The 16460-nt window shown below is 40.1% G+C and overlaps 1 protein-coding gene across 35 annotated transcripts in view; it reads right to left on the reverse strand.

Moving 5' to 3' along the window:
• LOC6531661 (protein muscleblind) overlaps nucleotides 1-16460 on the reverse strand; it is a 162599-nt gene that overhangs the window by 18176 nt on the left and 127963 nt on the right. For 12 of the 35 annotated variants that reach the window (XR_005560634.1, XR_005560633.1, XM_039372517.2 and 9 more), the window contains 5 exons: nucleotides 10725-10895; nucleotides 9658-9834; nucleotides 7521-7754; nucleotides 2419-2670; nucleotides 745-786 (listed from right to left, as the gene is read on the reverse strand). Coding sequence is in view for 30 of the 35 variants with exons in the window: in XM_039372517.2 (XP_039228451.1) it covers nucleotides 745-786; nucleotides 2419-2670; nucleotides 7521-7754; nucleotides 9658-9834; nucleotides 10725-10895 (876 nt within the window). In the remaining 5 variants the exon portion in view is untranslated. The remainder of the gene's footprint in view (nucleotides 1-744; nucleotides 787-2418; nucleotides 2671-7520; nucleotides 7755-9657; nucleotides 9835-10724; nucleotides 10896-16460) is intronic. The other 23 variants (XR_005560636.1, XM_039372519.2, XM_039372516.2 and 20 more) reach the window with 10 other exon arrangements.

Here is a 16460-nt window from a genome sequence, read left to right on the forward strand (position 1 = left end):
CATATATCATATGAGGGGCATCTAGCTTTCATCTTAGCCTACTTGTAACCATAAACTCTATAACAATTGCTTACAAACGAGCTTGCTTTTGGTTAATTTTGAATTTCTTATTTATTTTTTTCTTTGCTTTGCTTGCTTTTTTCGCCAATTTCAATTCGTTTGAGGTGGAAATGTACCAAATCATACTTAAATTGAAAAGATATATTTCTTTCAACTGAATGAAACTGAAAACTAAATGGAAATCTAAACAAAAGCTGACTATACGTAGTTTGCAACTGAACAAATCGAAAGTGCGTGCAGTTCGGTGGAAAATTGGGAAAAGCGTACACAGTTTACATTTATGTGAAATGAATTTGCTTTTGGTGTTATTGATTTATTAAATTTATTATTGTGATGTTTATCTGATCGTTTTAATATTTTTTGTGTGCATATAAGTTTTGATATCTTCGTTAAGATTAAAAGGTCTCCATTAATGGTTGATTATTTATTGAAAATATATGGTTTTTTTAAGAAGCAGACCAATGTCCTCGATTCATTGAGCTTTTTCAATTGATTTTGAATGCATGCGGCGTTCATCGAAAGTTTATCTGGTTAGCAGCATGGTTGGATGTGTATATATATATTTATCGCTTGATATTGTAATTAAGGCTGTAGTCTTTAAAGTGTATGTAGTAGATAGTTGAAGATCGGTTTCAAGGCGGACTACTGTAGGTGGCGATTGTCATTCAGTTTTGGAGTACTTACGAAGTTTTCATAGTAAAATGAACCAACCGTTTTAACATCCATCTTTATTGGCATTTATCGATTGTTGTTGATTATGCGGTTAGTGTATGATTTGTAGTTGATTGTTGGGTTATCATTGTTTGATTGATGATCAGATCGTAACGGATCGGATTGGATCGGGGTTAGCACACACACATTTCGCATTTATTATGTTCGATATCGAGATCGACAGATCGATATTGAGGTGAGATAGGTGGTGTTTTGAAACGAACGCAAGAGTTTATGGAATCGAAGAAGAGCAAATGAATAGGAGAGAAGAACACAAATGAAATTAGTGGATATATCCTGGGCACAGTACAGTGGCGTTATGGCATTAATCAGATACATATATACATAAATGGGTACACAGATACTTAGTCCTAATAAGTGGCAATGTGATGTGATGTGTGGGCGTGATGGGCGTAATGTGAACGGAAAAGGGGGCGGGACAAACAAAGTCTGCAGGCTGCAGGTGCTGCATGTTCAGCTAATTAACCAGGAAAAGCACTTAAACAATTAAGCTCGCGAATGCAATCAGTGGATGTGGCAGTGGCAGCGGCAGTGGCGAAAGCGAAAGGGAAAGAAAGAAACTTACAGTTACCGCTAAAGGTAAAGCTACAGATACAGATACAACTACAGTTACAGTTACAGTTGCAGATACAGATACATAGCTACAGCCTTGGCAATTATCGGTTAAATCATTTTAATTAACACTTGGCAGGGCAAATGTGCTCGTGCTGTGATTGTGATTTATCATATGCCACGTGTAATTGGTTAAACTCGCTCTGCCATTGCAAAAAGTGTGTTTGTGTGTGCGCAGGTGTGTCTGTATTGATTAGTGTGGCTGTGCGCGAGTGTAGGAGTGTGCGAGTGTGTGTCTTGGCGAGTGTTTGCTCTTTTGATATATCGGATAATGACTTCATTTTGTAAATTAAATGTCGGGGGTTGCATCCCCAGCCGACCTGGCCATGCTGATGATAAACGTTAATTGATGGCACTTTGATGTGCATCTGACTGACTAACTGAGTAACTGAGTGGGTGGGCACGTGAGTGATTGAGTGGTGGAATAACTAAGGTTGGGTTCTTGGTTAGGTGAAAACCGAACGCATTTCAGCATTTCGCTACGAGGGTTATACGTTACTGGTGTTTTCAATGGAGGGTTCATAAACTAAGTGGTTAAGCTTGACCAGCTTGGAGTCAGTCGCGCTTCGGTAAAGCCTTTGAATGGTTACATAATACAAAATACATACAAAAATACTTTTTTAAATGTGATTTGAATTTTAGAAAACTTTTAAATGTTATGATTATTATTTAACTCCATTATTTGTTAATAATCTTTATTAATGCATCTTTGCTGCTTTTCCTATTTTCCTGCACACCAAAGCAGCTCTTCAACTGTATTTAACAAGATCTACTTAAAAATATATTTTGTTATAGCGCAGATTCTTTGCGGGATCTCTTTAGACGCCTAAAAGCATGCAACAAAAAAAGGCGACATTTTCAGAGGCAAGGCAAAATCAGTTTAAAGGAATGTGGAAAAAAATTAAAGTCGAAAATTGAATAAGAAAAAACCATAAACGCAAAAATGCAAATATGGAACAATTCAAAAAACGCAAATTCAAAAACACAAGGTGAAGGAAAAGAACAGAAAAATACCAGTGGAAACATGTCGGTCGTGTCCGCCGCCCGCTTCTTGCCCACTTCCAGTGTGTGATGGCCCATGACAGCGGCGGCAGCGGCGGCGGCAGCAGCGGCGGCGGCGGCAGCGGCGTTGTTTGTGGTTGTTGTTGCTGTTGTCGAGGTGGCTGCTGCGCCAGCGGTGCTGTGGTTGTTGTTGTTGTTGATGTTGTTCAGCTGGTGTTGCAATTGTTGTTGTTGCTGGTGATGGTGTGCCGCAAGAGGTGAGGTCTGTGTGTGTGTGTATGTGAGTGTGTGGTTGTGTGTAGGCGTACGTGTGTCAAACATTTTTGAAAAATTTGAATTTTTTTTACGGAGCGGGATAGGGAAATATGCAAAATTATTAAAATATACAAGCATTTAAATGGTGTGTCCATTAAATAGTTGAGGGATTCCAATTTGAATTATTTAAGCGGCAGCGTTGTTGTCATTTTCGATTGATTTTTTTTGTTCATTTTTTTGTGCGATTTCCATGAATAATTAAATATTGAGTCCAAATTCGTATTATTTTTTTTTCCAGCACAAATTGCAGGGGGAATATTTAATTTTGTTTGAGTTCATTTTTAGATTTTTCGTTCGTTTTCATATTCAGGTTTTCAGTTGCACAAGTGTGTGAGTGTTTTGTGATTGTATTTGTACCATCCATCGTGGAAGCAGTTACAGTGTGTGTGTGTTTGTGCGGGTGTGTTTGTATTTGTGTTGGCACAGGCGAACAGATGAAAAATACATAATAGTAGAAGAGTACGGAAGTGTTTTGATATCGATAAGTAAATAAATAGAAAAAAATCAAATCGTACATATATAAAGATTATTATATTTGTATAGAGAGTAAATATGAATAAATCAAGTAGAAATCAACGGTAATCCAAATAAACACGATTTCCATTTGATATTGAAAGAGTCTTAAAACGGTGTTACTCATACCAACTAAATGTTAATAATTTTGATTAATATTCATTGGTTTATTCGAAAAGAAGCGGAAATTATGTTAGTTTCGTGTGAGTGAAAAGCCATGTTTGTTTAGAGAATCGTTTGTAAAAAAGCTTGCGAAAGCCAGCAAAGTGTAAAATATCTGTTTTCTTAAATACATAAACTTATTTGTTGCTTACGATCTATCTTAGGGATTGCCAACAAAATCACTTGTATCTGCCAGTGATTCGGCAATTTTGACCAGACACATTCGCATTTGTGGGTTTATATATCAAGTATACCTACCGATGTATCATAGCTAGGGCAACTTAAGAATATTGTAAATTACAGAACTCGGTTTAGGGATTAGTGGTATTGGGTATGATATTGGAATACGTTGTACACTAGAGTTCTTTCAGCGTAACCCAGTTTGGGTTTTTAAGCCATATCATATACCCCAGTGTTCACTTTTAAATCCCCGGCAAAGTTGCGACCCCAATTTCCGTTCCCATAAATTTTACTGCACAGCCCAATGCTAATGCGTTTAACACCGCAATTGGATTCAGCTCTTGCCCGATTCTCGCCCCTTTTGCCACGAAAGTGGACTCATGTGTGCCTAATAACCAAGAACCACAAAATAAAAATAAACCAAATACGGCAGCAGGACACTGGCAAAAAACTTAGCATACATTTCGGCGCACAGCGCATGAAAGAGTGCACAAATTTGCATTTAAATGGAGAGCCAGCGAAAAGAGACAGATAGTCTGAGGTGCAACAGAGACGGCCAGTTGGCTCGACTCCTTCGTTTTTTCGACCCATTTTTTTTTTCTGGGCTAGTGTCACTGGCCATGAATGCTACAAATGGATTAATTCGCTTGGGCGCGACAACATCGTGGGGTGTTCGCCATATCTACATACATATATATGCCGGGCTGCAAGTGTGTATTGAGGTCGAGTCCATAAAAAACCAGCGGGCTGGTGTGCTGGCCCAGCAGACTCCGCTGGACAATTCATTGGCATGGAAATCTCTGCTTTTAGTTAATTTTCCGGTTCAAACGTTATCCGGCCCGGACTAATCCATGTTGTCCATGTCCGTGTCCGTAGCCTTGTCCGTTACCGTGTCCGTATACGTACACGTATCCGTGTCCTGTACAGGTTGACATTTACATTTTCGGTCAGTTCGGTGAGAAAAAAGAGGGGGGGTCCTCAGTCCTCCTGTCCTGGTGTCCTGCCGTCAGCCGATTCCCCTTCAATTTCACTTTTCCTCCGGCCTTTTTTCTTGGTCGAGATGCTCTTGTCACGCTTACATGCGGGGATTATAGTTCTGTGTGGTCGTTCGTTTGCGGCAGGTGGCATATTCGCCATCGATGTCGAGGGTAGATCCCCCATCGATATGGGGCTTTTTTTACCCTCTTTGGTTGCTGACATATGGGGGACGTTTCGGTGACCCAGAATGCCAAACAGCAATCATAATAAACAAAACTTAAACGCTTATCAACGATAGCAACAATAACACAGGGAAATAATATAGGAAAATCATATATGCAGAGGCAAATTTTTGTGTTTTTGTGGTGTGGTTTTGTAGCGTCTGTTGGCTTGGATATTTGGATATACATATATGTAAGTATATATAACAATAAATACGCATGTAACTCGATTAGGGGCAGGGATAATTATCTAACAGTACGTGGGTTTTGAAGGGCACATTTAGGGAGAGTATAATATATGTAGATATTGGAATTCTTTAAAGTCGGACTACGACCAAAGTATAAAGATTATAGTTCGAGGAAATCTTTTTACTTTGCATGCTGGACAATTTTGTGGTTTTATACAGAGAATATTAATATAGGGCCATACGATATGTTAACTTGAAAAAGTCTACGTAAAGATATTTAACAATGAAATATAATAATAAATCTGAAAATGGTTCTGAAATGAAACAGCAGCACTTTATCGGTCTTGTATATCTGATGTCGCAATGTATCCTATACTTTTAAATTCGATTTTGCGGAAGATCAAAATAATGCACGATAAAAAAACCACAGCAGACAGGTGCAATAAGGTAAGCGTTTAATTCCCATTTTTACCAGGCTTGTAATCACATTAAACGAGCACCCATAAATACAATTATCGGCTCAGAAAGTGGCAGCATGGAGGGGAGGAAGGGGAGGGTATGTCAACATATGTGCCTTGTTGGTGTGTGCGTTCGGGAAAACGTATCAAAGGACATTTTCATACAATAATCACGTTTGTCCATGCCCTTCCGCTCGACGCGACGAGGAGAGCCTCGATTGAATTACGCCTAAAATGCTGCAACAATTTTTCACTTTATGCGATATTATGCTGCAATTATGTGTGTCATTTTCACCACCCCTCCAACCCCTCTCTACCCCTCTCCGCACACACCCGATTTCAGCGCGGCCAACAAGGACATCGTTGTTGTTTGTTGCGTCAAATAAATTTCCAGCAGAAAGCAATTAAGTCGCGAATTAAGTACGGCGCATAGGACACGCAGCCGGGAAACACGGATACGTTCCACGTACGTGCCCATGTGTGCCTGTGGATGTGAATGTGTTCGTGTATGTGTGAGTACCGTGTTGGCCCGGCTGCCTCGCTTTTCCGCTTTCCCGCTTTCCCTCCGCATTTTCCCTGCTCGACCTGCTCCTGCGTGCTCAAAGTTTTAACGCGTTGTAATAAATGTTAATTTTGGCCCAACGAAAATCAACATTTATGGCGTGTTTTATGTGAGCTTCAACATATTTCCCGTGTTGCCGGATATTTTCGGCACCATTCCCTCCTTTTTTTCCCAGCTCCTGGCAGGATTATGCTCTTCCATCTACCCACGCTGTTTGTTTGGTTCTGTCTGGGGCGCGTACTTAAAAAATATAATTATTTATTGATCTACAAACAAAATTAACATCTAAATGACGCCGAACACCCGGTTTGTATGGTGTCTCACCAAATGATTGTTGAACATTTCATTTGCCTTGGACAAACATAATTAAGTTCAGCCAAATGAGTTTTCAATTAGCCATAAAGTTATATTTGTTGCCTCTACACTGACTTCATTAAAATATTTAAATGCGCGAGTCATGTTTTATATCGATTCATTTTATATAATGATAAAAGTGATTTCAAATCAATACTAATTTGGAAACAATATTGATTGATATTTTTGCTACTTCTAGATATATATTCTAGTATGATCACTAATATGTAACACAGGATATCTAAAGGATTTATTAAAACTTTTTGAGTCCACGTTGATTTTTGGGCAGAATTATTTGGTTCGTTGATTTGAATTTTTCAATATTCTCGGGGAACGAGTTCGAATTTCGCAAAAGCGTTTATTGCATAGCCATTGGCAATGCCATTGAATATGCAGCATAAATAAATAGCATAATTTGTGTTTTACAAATTGTACGATTACACACATTTTTTGCAGCTTTTGGGGGGAGTAACAGTTATTTGTAAACAGATTTTATATGTGAGGGCGTGTGTGTTTGCATAAAGTTAATTAAATTGTTTGCATGCGGCATTAACTTCTAATTAAATTTGCTTTAAGTCCATACATATACAATTATATATATGTAAATATGGGAAAAGAGTTTCGAATGGCATCGAACGAACAGTAAATTTGGGATGAAATTAAAGCAAATTCAATCAACTATTTCGAACTAAGCAGGATGGCCTAAGGTCATCTATCGCTAGATATATACATGATATATATATAGATTGAAATATATTTATATATTCGTGTGGCGTGTTAGTGCAGGAGTAAAATTCTGTGTTGTATTTCTCTGTTGAGGTTATATGGAAAACAAAAACAGAAAACGCTAGTTGGGCGGCTATTTCACAAACTGATTTTTAAAATATGGAAAATTTACATGAATTTTAATGTTACGCCATTGCGTTGGCTAAAGTAGCTTAAGTACCAGTTGGTATATCTTAAAAATCAATTTATGAAATCATCGCCATTGCAAACATGTTCAAAACATAAAAGTCACTTTCGCAGGTAAACGAAAAATAATGTAAATCATAAGATATTTAGGCAGCACAAAGAACACAAACGGAAATCAAGAAAATCAAAAGTACTGGGCTAAGGTTGATCGAACGCAAACGCAAAGAGAAGGTTCGAAAAGTATAGAAAAATATATAGTATATAGCCATACCGCAGCTGCAGCAGCGACAGCGGTGGCGCGTGTTTGGGCCGCTTTTAATTGTGCCTGTAGGTGCAGGGGGGGATGGAAGTAGCGGCAGGGGTCGCGTGCGCACCTGCCCTTCACGGCGTCCATGCAAACCGTTATCGAGCCGTCGTCGTGCCTGGCGACGCTCTCCTGCGGATGGGCGAACCGGCACTCGGATTCCGCCCGTTTGCAGGCGCCGCGCAGGAATTCGCGGCACACCTGGATTTGCAATCGGATTCGTTATCGTTATCGCAATATCGCATTATCGCATTAGCAATCGGTTTCATCGCAATTATCGCCATTGATCGCAAACACACACACAACACGACGCCCGCATTTCGTTGATCATCGTTGGGTATTTCAATATTGTTTTTGTTTTTTTTTTTTGGTTTTGGGATGGGCATTACATATCGGTTATATCATTATCAGGTGGTATATATTTATCGATGCATTGGATCGATTTTCGTGGTTGCAGCGCACATCGGTATCGGTTTTGGTATCGGTATCAGTTGATTGGTTGGCGGGCGTTGGCAGCGGATAGCAAAAGTGGCAGCAGTTGTGGTTCAGAGTGGTTCAGTGGTGTTTTTCGGTTTGGAGTGTGTGTGTGTGTGTGTTTTATAGGCGGAGAGGTGTATGTGTGTGTGTGTGTGGAGAGTGGTTTTTGGAAATAATGGAAGGATATTCAGTAACAAGTTCATTTCTTTTGTTTCGTTTTAAACTTTTAGTTAACGTTTTAGTTTTCATCAAAAGAAAAGTTAACTATTTGCGCAAAAGTATATATATATATATATATTTTCGATTTGTTCCAAGTCAAATGGTAGGCAAGTTTTTTTTTTAGTGGTTAGAGCCGATACAGATGCATTTCAAATTTTGGTTTTATTCGTGTTAGGATTTTTTTTCGATTATGCTTATTTTTTTTTCTTGCTGTTGTACTTGCCCCTTGGAATTGGTATTGCTTTTGTTTATTTTTGGGTGTTGTTTTTTTTTTTTTTTTGGTTTTGCTTCATGCCGATTAGTTTTCAATTTGCATTTTTTAAGTTGGTGCACTTTTGAGTACGAGAAAACACAAGAGGAACACGTAGCACAAACATAACAAAAAGGAACAACGAGAATGCAAGGATTATTCAAAATCAGGAGTAAACAAATATACGAAGACGTTACGGGGAGCTCGGGGTGGACTGTTTGTAGAGAGTATTTCGGTGTCTGCTGATTCAAAGTAAATAAATGGCTTGGAAATTGAAAGAAAAATCTTGAAATCAATGGCTAAACTTCTACCAACTCTATGGTACTAAAAAAATGTCCGCAAGGGAGTACAAAAAATGCTGCTACTCTTTAACTTCACATCTACAATGATTTTGATTTAAGACCCAGGGGATTTTCTAAAACTCTATATGGGGTCTGGAGTATGGAATGAAAAACGAGCCTCCCTCCTTCCGCTTAATCAGAAAATGAAAATATCTTTAGAAAAACGGGAAATTAATGGTGAAATTAGAAATCAGAAATTGATGTGCAAAGAATTCTGCAATTTAGTTTTCTTGGTCTATTTACAGGGCTCGTAAGCTTCCTAAAAAAGCCTTTGAAAAGCAGCTGCTAGGCCAAACTGCAATATTGTGCGATCGACTCATTGATCGATTCGTACTAATTCGATATAGATATTATATAGATAATAAAGATGTAAGGAAATGAAAAGAAGAGAAGAGAACATCAAGATTGGGTGTCTTCATATTTGGTTTCAATTTGGCAGTGTTAGACAAATACGAATGTGTGTCAAAACGTCGAATCAATTTCTGGTTATTGGCGAATTACGAGTATACAGTGGATTTTGGTCGCAATTTCAGCTTGATCTTTTGGCAAACTCAAAAGAACTCAAAACTCTGTACAATGTTTTCGTTTTTTTTAGTTCGCAATATTTGTATACGTAGTTTAATATTAATTCTAATTAGAAATATAAATACATAAATACATGCCACGAAAGGAAACATAGGAACGGAATAAAAACTGTCGTTAATTGAATAAACACAAAGTAAGCGTAAATAAAATCGCGTTAAATTGACTTCATTGGATACATAAAACATATATCGAGATATATATATAAAATCGCCGGCATCAGACCGAAACTCACCTCTAATCTGTCGGAACGTGGTATTTTCTGCTGGGCCACCTGCACTGTTTGTGGCACCACGGGTCCCAGTTGGGAGGTCACGGGATCCGGACCCAGCAAGGTGGGCACCAGGTGTCCCGTTGTGTAGTACGGACTGTACGAGTTGGCCGGAATGCCGGTCAGATAGGGGTTTGTTGCCTGCAAAAGGATAGTCGGTCATTGGGCCATTAGTCACATTCATCAAGCGGTTGTCCATCAGAATATAGATAGTAAAGGGTCAGAGGATTTGAAGCAAATGTTTTGAGGTTGCTTAATCGCACACTCAATTTCTAGCAACTTAAAGAGCTGGAAATAATATGAGTATCTTCAAACAGTAAAACGTGCTGAATAGATTTAAATCCTACTTTTTAAAGGCTTAGCAGCAGTCCCTTGTAACACATCTATTACGAGTTCCAGCCTGCTCAAATGAAGTCCTCTTTTAAATCTGTTTTATTTATGGCCTATCCCCATCCAAAAAGCAATGATTCGACACCCCATTGAAGGCTTCACACTGCCCATTAACTGACCCCTTCGCTGGGCACAAATTATGCCTGGCACGCACTCGTAAACCTTTTTGGCCCCAACATCGCCTCTAATGAAAATTCATGCATTTTTCAACAATCAACATGGGCAGCACTCTGTGCGTCTCTACCCTGCGAAATCACCCGGCAAAAAAAAGTAAAAATAAATAAAAACACTCCTCGCCCTAATGATGACTGTCGTTTAGCTGCAAATCCACAAGAACCATGTCGCAAATTATTTGAGAATTAATTTTCGATTTGTTATAAGGCGGGAAAATTCCCCCTCTGCATGAATAAAACATTCCTACTTCTCACTCTTTGACTCATTTTCGCGCACTTTGAATTTCTCGATTTCTTTTTTTCATTTTTTGCTTTTTTGCTTTTTTGCTCTGTTTGGTATTTTGGATATTCATGGTCGTGGTGGAGGAGGAGTTTGCTTATAAATATTCATATTTTTGAACTGAAGGCCAGTAAGGAAAGAAGGGAGAAATGGGGGAATTTCAATTAAAGTATTAGAGCGGCACTTACCACGGCTGGCACTTGGCCCGATATGACCGGCTGACCGGGCGCAATGCCCATCTGTTGCATCAGTGCATTCTTGAGGGCCAAATGATTGCGTCCATTTATCAATAACTGATCCTTCAGATGCTGTGGTGGATGAAAGTATTTGCACGGCGGTTTATCACGATTACAGCGGCCCTGCAAGAAAATTCAAACGAAATGTTTAGCAAATTTTTCCACAACCTAGTCAGCATTTTATGTACACATATACTATCTATATATATAAAGAAAGAGAGAGCTTCATAAATTTTCGCCGACTGACAGGCAGCTGGGGGTTAAATCTTTAGGCCATCCACATCGGCAGTTGGCCATAATTCAGTTTCGATTGCTGGCAGTGGCAATTTAGTAAGCGTGTTGGCCAGGAAGTGCTTTTGTCGCACTAAATAAATTACTAGAAACAAATTTATGTTAATGCCATTTACTCCTGGCTGCGGCTCCCGTGTTGATTAACACAAATTGTTGTGCTTAACCTTAATGCCAGGGTCCTTTCTGGTTCGTTTTGCAAGGGTGAGCACAGTTTCATTTGATTTTATTGCTCTGGTTAGTTATTTAACTGCTTAAATAATGGTAAAGTGCAAAAAATAGGTCCTTAATCACATTAAAAGTATTATTTTTTGTATTAGAAGGATATAATGTTTAAAAGAACTGACGTAATGTGTTATTAGCACTATCGCGAACTTGTGTAATGCAATCGCTTTATCCCATCGAAGTTGTTATAATAGCGAGCCATTTTAGGGAAATTACACTGCCTGTAGTAAACTTCGTCCCATGTAATTTCTGTTATCCTTGGCATGACTTCGAGTCCTGAATAACTTTATGTTCGTGCTGTCAACACATTTTACCCAGCCCCAGAAAGAAAGCCAAACCAATTAACTGCATGCAAAAGCCGTTGCAATTCTGCTTCAGGGAAAACCTGGAGACCGAAATGTTCATGGAACATGACATCGCATTTTTTCCAAACATATTTTCGGGCTATATGGGCGATCGAAATTCGTTTTTAATTGCGAAAAAGTAAAATTGCACTTCATTAGCACGTGTAATTGTGGCGCCGGATTAACGCGGCTCACTCTTCATTTCAAGCCGAAATGTCAACAATAATTATAAAGACCAAGGGATCGAAAAGAAGAATGGGCACCCCCGCATGATGCATGCAACATGGCATGTGGCAAAGGGATTTTCCACCAGAAACAAGGGCAGGCCAAGCCGGGCAAACAAATATGCATGTAAATTATATTTAATTCAGAGCAAATGAAGTTAACAAATATTTGCATGCAGCAAGGCGACCAGCAAAATGAGTAAAAAGAGGGATACAACAAAAAAAATTCGAAATTTATATGTAAAAGACGAAAATTGTGTGTGCATAAATTGATTGTTTGGCCCGGCCAGACGAGGACAGCAAATGCAGGAAAAGGACGAGAGGGAGAGGGACGGCAACTGTAGCAGGGAAATGCCAACTCGTTTTCAGTTTCCTTTCGTGTATTTCCCCTTTTTTCCTGCCGCTGCCGCTGCTGGTGATGGCATTTGCAATTTATGACGCCCCGAAAGCTGTACAAGATTTATGGCGCCCAACAACTGGCGCTAACTCACAAATAATTGTTGCCAAACAACATTTGTGTTTATTTTTATTTGCTTTGTTATGATTCTCCAAAATTATACGCTAGCATATTGACAAATGCGGGGCCAACTGGGTGGAGCAAGTTTTTAATAAACTTTCAACTATGTATCAGTAGTTGTTGTCACTGCGTTGCAAAGCCATAAATTAGGCTAATTAATTGTCAAATACTTTGCATACTCCATCATTCGATGGATAAATATTTGGTGAACCAACAAAATGCTTCGCATTGTTGTCTCGCAATTTTGATCAATAAATACAGCACAAAATATTTATTGACGACAAGCAAATATTTTTATCCATCCTTCTGTGCGAAACTTTCAATCAGCAACTGCCGGGACTTTCAGTACACACACAAACAGGAATACACTTTGGCATATTTGTTTGTGCTTATTGGCGCCATTGGCAGTAATTTAATGCTTGGATTGAGTTTATTCAACAACAGTCAACGTTTTCAATGGCGCTGCAGTTGCATCTGTATCTGTATATCTGTATAGCTCTATTTTGTAGCTCTAATTCGATATAATGGGGCAAGGGATAATGTAATTTTTTCCAATCGCTCACTTGTTGCCCTCCTAACTGGGTTAATTGCACCCTGATGGCCATCTAGTCAGGTTACCTACATAATTGCTAACTGAATTATCAGTGTGCATAAGCGGAGGGTTACGTTATTGATGAATCTATAAATCGATTTGGCAATCGTTTTTCCCATGCCGTTCAGCCGCCCTTTCAAGGGCTGTGGAAGCAAATTTAAATTGCATTTGCTGGCCACAATCAAATAAGACATTATTCTTACAGTCCAGGAGAGAGATGCTCCGTCGGCAGCAGGACAGACATTATCTTTGAGTGCCAAGCGCTTGCCACTTGCCACTTGCCGCTTTCCACCTCCACTTTCCCATTTCCCGGGGCAATTTCTTTCTTGTGGCTGGCGCCCGTAGATATGCAACACTTTCTTGCTGCTGCCGCTTGACATTGCCACCGCGATTTCAGCTTTTTTTTCTTCGTCTCATTTTTGCCCCCACCCCATTTTTTCTTTCCACACGCCACACTAAACATTTTCATGTCATTTCGATTGTAATCTGCATGACTGCCTCGCTCCTTGGGCGTGCAAGAAAAAAGAAAATAGAAACGAACACGAGCGAGAGAGAGCGGAAAAGCGAGTGCGAAAATTGCAAATGGTGTCCACTCACGCACGCAGGAGGGGCAGTCGGGGCAGTGGCGGAAAATGGCAAAATCGGGAAATGGGCATATGGGGGGGAAAATGCGGGGGCGCCGCAGCATATTTGCATTGCCAACGTTCGCCGTTCGCGTTGTGCAACTGAAAGTGGAACCCTTTTTAGAGCACTCGCCGCCGTTTTTTTTCGCAACGCTTCTTGTTTCACAGCTTTGGTCTGATGCAGATTATCCGCTTTAAATTGCAATGATTACTTTTTCGCTATCCTGCTCCCCTTTTCTATTTTTCCGCTTCTCGTCTACTCGTTTTTCTTTTTTTTTTATCCTTTTTCGGGTGGCATGATGGCAGTGATGGCATTTCAGAGCCATTTTTCTTCTTTTGCCAGGCCATTCGAAACAATGTCGCTGTCGTCTAGCGTCCTGGCATGCCATTGTGGAAAAGCAAAAGCAAGCGGTATGGTGGCCATTGGCTAAGGAATTTCTCATGTTTTCATGCCAAGTGCAAGTCAGGTCCAGTCATGTATATCGTCGCGTATCGCATTGCCATTTGGTCGACATGCGTCTTGGGATCCCAGCTACTTCGCTCCTTCCTTGCCCCCCAGTTAAGCCCCCCTTTTGGGTACGCAGCTGTTGGCCATCAGCCACTAGGAGCTGGATGCTTGGAGCTTGGAGCTGGAAGATGGGAGCACTCAAGTCCATGTCCTCGTCCTCGTCCAAGTCGTTGGGTATTAAATGTCATTTTGCATTTCGTGACAAGTTGGCTAATCTGACTCGAAAGTTATTTATTTCTTCTTTGTTGAGTGCAAAGGAATTTTTCTTACACTTTTTCTTATTTTTTTTTTGCTCCGGCTTTCGCCCTGAGAGCATTTACATGGCATTTTCCCTCAGGGTCTCTGTTTGCTCGGAACTCCTTTCGCCCATTTTTCCCTTTTTTTTTGCCGAACAACTCTAGCTACTTTTCTTCAATTTAGCGGCGATAGGAATCGCCTTTGAATGTTAATAAAACGGATTTTTATGCAAATTTAAAACTGTTTAGTGGTTCGACTTTGGTATGCATTAAAAGAAGAAAAAATGCGATCGCGTCTAGAGTCCTTGCGAAAATAGACAAAGAGTTGGTATAATACGAATGAAAAATGTTCGCGCGGCTTTGTTTGATATGGGGAAAAACGAATGGCTTGGATTTAAAGTTTAAATTACGTTTAGTATTGCTTGAGTGCATTTAGATAAATTCCATATACCAATAAGCCCTGCAGCATTATGTAAGCAGTAAAAATATTAGTAAATATCTGTATTTCATGCATAATCTTGTAAGCATTCATAATGGCTCCAAGTACTTAAAAAAAAAACTGAAGATTCATTCCAAAAATTGCTTTTTCTTCCTTGTCATAAACTCTAGAGGGCGTTACTGGCTGCAATTTGCCGGCAAGTGAGTGGGTCTTATGATAAGCCACTTTGGAACACACAAATTGCATGTCCTGCGAACTTTTCAGCCTTATTTTCCACCCCACATCGTGCAGTGCAAACTCCATTTAAGGCTTTACATAAAACATAAGCGGAAAATGTTGCCGAATAAAAATGTAGAGAACGGGAAAACAACAACGCTGGCAAGCATAATTCCGGACACTCTCCGCTTTTGGCCATTTTTGAACTGGAACGCCTGAGAGAGAGAGGGAGAAAGAGATAGCCAGTTGCCAAAAAATTTAATGCAAACTAACGGCACTACAAGCTTTGGCACTTTGCATTCCACACACACACACACACAGGCACACTTCAGCTCACACACATGAGCAAAAGAGTTGGCCAATAGCGGGAGCTAGTAGATAGTTGAAAACTATTTTCGACGCTTAACGGAGAACTCAATTTGTTTTCACTTGGCCATGGCCAAAACGTAGCTCAATAACACAAACAGCAAATAGAGATAATCAAAAAGCAATTGCAAACAACAGCCAAGGCTCAAAACGAAAAGAGAAAGAGCGAATTGGTAAGAGAGAGAGAGAGAGAAAGGCGAACGCTGTGGACACATTGAGATATTTATTGTATAAATGCCGGCAACAAAATAAATTAAAAATGACAATTCACCGTAGGCATGTCCTGGGAAATCAAGGCAATTTTCCATGTTTCACACACACACACAAGTACAAATGTATGCACACAAACACACACATACTCGAGCACACGACTGCAACTAGTTTGCAGTTTAATTTTCAATATGGCTAACCGGCAGAGTCGAGCGAGCAAGCGAACGAGCATTGAAAATGAAAATATTTTCCTGAAATGCAAACAAATTGGCAAAAGGCAAATGGTCAATATTTGCTGGCCATAGGAGCCGGCCAAAGTGTTTGTTTCCAGCCCGGTACAAAACAATGGCCAAGAGTAGAGATAGAGATGGTTGGGTGGTGTTTTTCTTTTTGTGTTTTTTTTTTTCATTTTTTTGCTTTTGGGATGGAAGGTAGACAGCGACGACCAGCGGCGCATGCTACGCGATTCGCCTCAGACAAAAGGCAATGGCAGATGCAGCAGCAGCCGCAGCAGCAGCCGGCCGTATCTGCAGTCACTGAACTCCTCCTAAAAGTATGCAGCGCCAAATAGCCATGTGAATGTGAGTGCATCCCTTTCGGCTCTCCTGTATCTCTTTGTGTCCATGTGCGTGAGCGTATGAGTGCGTGCGTGTGTGTAAGTGCGGGAAAACAATGAACGGGCCTCGACTTTATGTGGCCATGTTTTTTTTCAATCATGCGTTGGTTTCCTCACTCATTCATTCACTCGACGGGCTACACCGCACAACTGCAGTTGCATACTTTTGGGATTTGCAACAGATTCCCCACACGATCCTCTATCGTATTGAACCCCTCCTCACTCGCCCTTCGCCCTTTACCGACATGAAACCATGGCCCAGTGCGACAATCTGAATCGGTTGC

Source organism: Drosophila yakuba, chromosome 2R, assembly GCF_016746365.2.
Source record: "Drosophila yakuba strain Tai18E2 chromosome 2R, Prin_Dyak_Tai18E2_2.1, whole genome shotgun sequence".
Taxonomy (NCBI): domain Eukaryota; kingdom Metazoa; phylum Arthropoda; class Insecta; order Diptera; family Drosophilidae; genus Drosophila; species Drosophila yakuba.